General features: G+C 60.0%; 1 protein-coding gene across 1 annotated transcript in view; it reads right to left on the bottom strand.

Moving 5' to 3' along the window:
• The window catches only part of PLXND1 (plexin D1), a 56,562-nt gene that overhangs the window by 32,503 nt on the left and 18,059 nt on the right, over positions 1-6,000 (bottom strand). Inside the window, exons 2-7 of the mRNA XM_040628421.1 lie at positions 5,597-5,773; positions 2,772-2,903; positions 2,418-2,518; positions 2,193-2,322; positions 588-765; positions 332-440 (exon numbers count right to left, since the gene is read on the bottom strand). Coding sequence (XP_040484355.1) covers positions 332-440; positions 588-765; positions 2,193-2,322; positions 2,418-2,518; positions 2,772-2,903; positions 5,597-5,773 — 827 coding nt within the window. The remainder of the gene's footprint in view (positions 1-331; positions 441-587; positions 766-2,192; positions 2,323-2,417; positions 2,519-2,771; positions 2,904-5,596; positions 5,774-6,000) is intronic.

The following is a 6,000-nucleotide window of genomic DNA, read 5'->3' as shown; positions in this document are numbered from 1 at the left end:
GGGGGGGGGGGGGGGGAGTTCTTCTGCATCAGCAGCGGCTTGGGCACTCTGTAAGATAGTGAGCTCCCTGCTACAAGAGGGATGCAAGGAGGGAAGAGACAAGCAGGGCCCTTAGGAGATGGAAGTAAGGGTAGTGAAAGCACGTCTCTCTGCCCCCACAGCCTGAGCGCTCACGGAAGCCGGGCGAGGGTTTGCAGCACAGTAACCGAGCCGGCGGGGGTCCCGTCTGCCTCTGGGACACCACGGTTTGCCTTCCAAGCGCCTTCCTGAGAGCAAGGACCCTTCCGCACCGCCCCGCCCGCACCCCGAGGCAAGCGCCTGACCCACTCACGCTGTGCGGGGATACACTTGTCCGACGCGGCTGCAGTTGTAGACGGTGAAATTGGCCCTGACGATGCTCCGCCCGTTGACCCTCACAGACATCTCAACAATCACGTGATCTAGAATGGCCGGGGGAACCAGGGAGAGAAGGACAAAGGGGTCGGGGGTCTCCAGCGACCTCCGAGGCTGTGGTGTCAGGACCCCTGCCTGACATTCCACCACTCCACCTCTTCAGGGCTGTACTCACCGCCCAGGGAGGCGCTTACCCTGGTGGGGCGGGAACGGCGGGAACTGGTCCCTGGGCAGGAGGTTGCAGTAGGCGATCTGGTGGCCAAAGGCAGGGCCTGGGACCCGGGCCACGGTGTGGATGTTGTTCCCGTAGTCACAGGCCATCTCCATGCCGCTGAGGCTGGGCAGGCTGCCTGAGATCTGCAGGATCATGCCCTGTGGGGCCGGGGCCCCTCAGCTGGGGGAGTGGGGAGCAGGCCCTTCCTTTCACGGCCCCGCCCCCGCCCTAGCAACCCTGGGAGAAGGGGGGACAGGTGGCAGAGACTCCAGGCCAGAGGGCTATATCCTACCTGGGGCTCTCTAGGCCTCAGCTTCCCCAGCTGCACAGTGAAATGGACCACCTGACAGCAGTCAAGTCCCTGTGACTTCTCTGACCCCTTCCCCTGAGAGTCTCTCAAATCTACCAATCTGTTCTCACAGCAGGGCAATTTCCTTTGCCCAGAACACTTCTCCCAGAGACTCACCTGACTCACCTACTTCCTATCTTTGCTCAAAAGCAACATTTGCAGCACAAGGCCAGCTCCAACCTGGTCTAAAATGTCAATGATCCCCCCAGCCATTCTCGGCCCCTCTCTCTTCTGCTTCCGTTTTCCCCATCGTACTTTCACTGTCTTGACAGCCTATCTTGCCTATTCCCTCACCCCCTCACAAGCATGTCAGCCGCTCAAGGGCCAGGGCTTTGTCCGCCTCGTTCAGTGCTGTGTCCCCAGAATCTAGAACTGCACTTAGCACATAGTAGGTGCTCAATAATACATTTGATGAATGAATGAATGAATGATTGGACAACCTATGCCCAGTCTGACTGACGAGAGATAGCATGTGAAGGACTCTATGATATATAATAGTGGGGAGAGGGGTGCAGAGGAGTCCCAGGCCCCCTCTGGCCCTTTAGAACCATCATCTCCCCCTATTGATGGATGAGGATACCCAGCCTCGGAGAAGTCACTGAGGGCAGGGGTCGGTGGGACCCAGGCCCATCTGTCCCTCAGCCCCTGTCCCCATTATGCTGCTATGGGCGGGAAGGGGGTGTGGCAGCTCCAGGCCTCCCTGGGAAAAGGCAAGGCAGGGAGTCACTTGCCTCCACAGGGCAGATTCATCTGAGAACAAGAAACAGTGGCCTGGCACTTGGTGGCCCCTCTGCCCCCTCCTTGTACTGGGGCTGAGAAGAGGTGGGGCTTAGGAACTCACTCTCCTTCTACCCTCCAACTTGCGCCCTCCCTCCTGAGACTCCAAAGCCAGCCCCCTTGAATTCAAATCCCAGCTCCCCTAATCCCTAGCTGTACGACCATGAGCAAGTCACTTTACGTCTCTGTGCCTCCATTTCCTCATCCGTAAAATGGGGATGTTAAGAGCATCTACTTCATAGAGTTGTGTGAGGCCTAACAGAGGCGGACACCATGTGCATAGCAAGTGCTGGCACTTCGTGAGTGCTCAGCAAAGCCCAGCCATTCTCATTATTTGCCTCCGGGTCCGTGGGCCCCCATGGCAGGAGTCTCTACCTCTCGGGGTCTGGGGGCCAGGTGAAGGGCGGCTTCCCACCCCGTGTCGCCCCCAAGCTGAGCGCTGGCTTCCCCGTGACTCACTGGGTACTCCTGGTACACGTCGATCTCTGCAGGCAGGACAGTCATGGCGGGACAGCGGCCGGGGCCCTCGCTGGCACTGGTCCAGAAATGCCGCTGGTCGGAGTTGGCACAGTCCTGCTGCAGGGTGCACCTGGAGCGGCAGGGCGCAGGTCAGGCCCCCGGTGGGCTCCTCCCCCCGCCCCGCCGTGGCCACCCGGGCCCAGCCTCTGCCCCAGGGAGCCTCACCGTGTCTCCAGGGCACACCAGCCACAATAGGCGTCCGCGGCACCCACGCAGTCCCCGCAGGTGGTGTGCACAGCACAGGCAGCGACTTTCACCCTGGCCATCTGGAGGCAGAGGCGAGGGCCCAGCTCCATGGGGAAGCAGCCATGGCCAGGGCCCTGAGATGCTGGGGAAACTGAGGCTCGAGGCTATAACAGGGGGCGTGTGGGGAAACAGGGCTTCCCCGCAGAGGTGATGACCACACTGGGAAGGGAAGGGCTAGCTGACAAAGGGGAAGGAAGGTGCTCCTGCTGGGAGGAAGAGAGGAAGAACGCTTGCATGTCTGGGGACCCTGCCAGGCCTGGGCTATGGCCTTACCTGGTGTGACGTCATCAGATACAGGTAACCAGGGTCTGCCGGGTCAAACTGCATTACGTGGTGCACGGGCTCCCCGTAGGCCACTGTCACCACCCGCCGGCTCACCACCTGCATGCTCTCATTCAGGTTGATCTGGGGGGGCGGGGTTCGGGGCGTCAGGGTGATGGTGCACCAGGGCGGTGCCCACGGCGGGGGACGGGCACTGCAGGTGGGGCCCCGACCAGGCCGGGTGTCTCAGTCTCACCCTATTTCCGGCCTTCCAGGACCGGTGGGCAATCACGGACATGGAAGGGAGGGCAGTGGGCTCGGCCTCCACACTTGTGCCTCTGCTGGGGCCCCACCAGGAACTCCCTCCCTGACTGATCTTCCCCAACACATCCCACCGTGTGAATACATATAGACTTTACAGTTTACAAAAGATTCTTTGGGAGGCTGGCTGGCATCCTGCCTAAGAGCAGGGACGTGGGTTTGAATTCTGGCTTTGACATCTGCAAGCTGTACAAACGTACGAGTTGTCACTCCCCCTCTCAGAGCCTCAGCTTGCTGACCTAATGGGACTCGTGATCGCTCCTGCCCCTCAGGACCATGGTGAGCACACACGGAGAAGGTGCCTGCAAAGCACTCATGGGGCCACACTTCTCAGGCCTCCCCTCTTGTGCCCATTTCACAGATGAGGAGACTGAGGCCCAGAGAGGCTACAGACTTGGTGAGAGTCATGAAATGAAGATACTTCGGGGTCACAATGCAAGCCCAGGCCTGTCTGACCCCACCGTCCAGGGATGAGGCGAGGGGGTGGGGTCCAGGGTCCTGGCAGGAGGAAGACCAGACCAGCTGAGGCCTGGAAGCTCCGCTGGCTCTGAGAGCCCCTCTGCGTGTCCTTCTGAGAACAGACAATGCCCACCAGGGCTCCATCAAACCTTGTTCCTTTTCAGCCGGCCCCTCACACTGCCAGCATGCTGCCTTGTTGGAGGCCCCGCCAGGCCCTGAGTCGGGACCAGTGGTCTAGAAGCCTCTCTGGGCCAGCTGCCAGGGACCTCCTACTGCCTGGCCCTCCTCTGTGGGCTCCTAACTTTTGCTAACTTTTCGGAGCTCCCTCCCGCTTATAGAATAAACTTGTTCTGGCATTCAAGGCCCTGACAACCAACCCCAGCTTACTCCGCCAGGCTCATTTTCACCCCCTCAACCCAACTCAGGCATTCCAGCTTCCAGGCCTTAGAGCACGCTGTGCTCCCTGCTGGAGTATTTCTCTTCCTCTCCCTTCAGGGAAGATCTGTCCTCCTGGTACCCCTCTAGAAGAGCTTCTCAAAAGCCCTCCTCACACCAAATTGGAATTACTCTCTTCCCAGGCTCCTGCAGGCTGGCCTCCGGCCCCTGAGACGTCGCCCATCCCAGGTGGCCTCTTGGTGGAGTCTGCCCAAGCAGCCTGGCCGCTGCTCGGTCTCCGACCTTCCCTTGCCGTCAGGCACCCAGCAGACACTCAGCTTATTTCCACTCCTTCAAACATCTATTGAGCACCTACTGTGCTCCAGAGCCTGGGCTGGGTGCTGTAATCTAAGGCCCGAGCAGGGAAGGGCTGGTGGGAGAAGACAGTGCACAGCGCAGGGTGCTGGGTAAAGAGGTCTGGGTTGAGGGGTCACGTGGGCTCCTGGTCAGCTCCTGGCCCTGAATTCAACCCCAGCTCTCACTGTGTGACTTTGAGGCGGTCACTTCCCCCCTCTGAGGCTTAGTGTTCTCCTCTGTGAAATGGGAATCCTGGTGCTACTTCCTTCACAGGCGACAGTAGACTCTGACCACAGTCTGGGATGGTCCAGCTCATTCCCCCATGACAGATGAGGAATCTGAGCCTCGGGGTGAGAAGCAACCACCCCCAGGTCACACGGGCCCACACAGCTGGGGCCAGCAGAGCCAGGATCTAAATCTAAGTATCTGATCCCAAAACATGAGTCCCACCGCGTAAGGACCCTCGGTGGGGCTTCAAAGGCTGAGAATGATGTCCCCCCCCCCCGCCCCCGCTCCCACACCTGGCACCTTCCCCACCACTGCTAGCGGGCCAGCTACGGTCCTGGGGCCGGGCGGCCAGGGCTCCGAGCCCCAGTCCACACCCCAGCCCGTGGCGTCCGCCTGGGTAGCTGAGGGAATTGAGTTATCGGATCTGAGTCAATTAGGCCAGGGCCTGGTACGCCCTGGAGCCGTGCCAGGCAGCTGACTTTCCTGACAGGCAGGGGACGGGAGGTGGCGAGGAGGAAGCTGGCCCAGGCCCTGCAAAGTCCTTCCTACCCCGTGGTGGTGAGATTCCTCTCACCTCTCCCAGCTCCAGGAATCATTACCTCTAGAAGCCAGTCATCTTGGTTGGGGGTTAGGGGAAGAAATGGCAATGAGAGCCCCTACTTGCCAGGCTGTGGCCTTCCCCTGTCAAAGCCCGAAAGTCTCAAGAGGTAGGACTTACAACCCTCCACAGATGGGGAAACTGAGGCCCAGAGAGAGGAAGGTGCCTTGTCCAAGGTCAAGTAGCCAGCAAGTGGCAGAGCTCAGAGACTTGAACAGAGATCCCTCTGCTTCAAAGCCGAGTCCTAGAAACCCAAGAGAAGGGCCCTCTCTCAGGCCTGGTTTCCCTCCTCTGCAGGACAGGGCACTTCTTATTATGAGCATGAGGAGAAGAAATGGATGTGAAAAATGCTTTGTAAACTGTAAGATGCTAGGCAAACCGGAGAGAATGAAGGCTAATATCGGGCCCATAGAGGCCATGTGTACAGCCTCCCTAGACTCAGCCTCCCCTCACCTCCTCCACCCCCTCAGCCTCCCCAGCCCTGACGCCCCAGCCCTACCTTGAGCAGCCGCCCACTGACTGTGCCCAGGAAGACCACTGTATAGTTGCTGACAGTGGCCACGGCCACAGAGGAGAGGCCCGGGGCTCGGAACACAGGCGTGGCCTTCAGGGGCTGCAGGACGGACAGCGGGTGCTGTAGGTGGGCAGCCCCACAGTCCAGTTGCTCTGGCTGCAGCTGGAAAAGAAGCAGGATGTCAGACCTTGGCTCTAGAACCTTCTTTGGGTCCCTGCCCACACTGTAGGTCAGGCCTCAGCACCAGAGCTTTAAAGTCCTGCTGCTGCTGCTGCTTTCGATGCGCAGGTCTGGGCTGAGGCCCAAACACAAGCAGGACCCTATCCCTGACTGTAGACTGACCCCTGACCTCAGCGTGCTTCACAGAGCTGGCCCGAGGAGACGACGTT

The sequence above is a fragment of the Ursus maritimus genome, unplaced genomic scaffold (genome assembly GCF_017311325.1).
Source record: "Ursus maritimus isolate PB19 unplaced genomic scaffold, ASM1731132v1 scaffold_14, whole genome shotgun sequence".
Taxonomy (NCBI): Eukaryota; Metazoa; Chordata; class Mammalia; order Carnivora; family Ursidae; genus Ursus; species Ursus maritimus.
The sequence above is the reverse complement of the archived record's forward strand: the minus strand, read 5'-3'. Positions and strand labels throughout refer to the sequence as shown.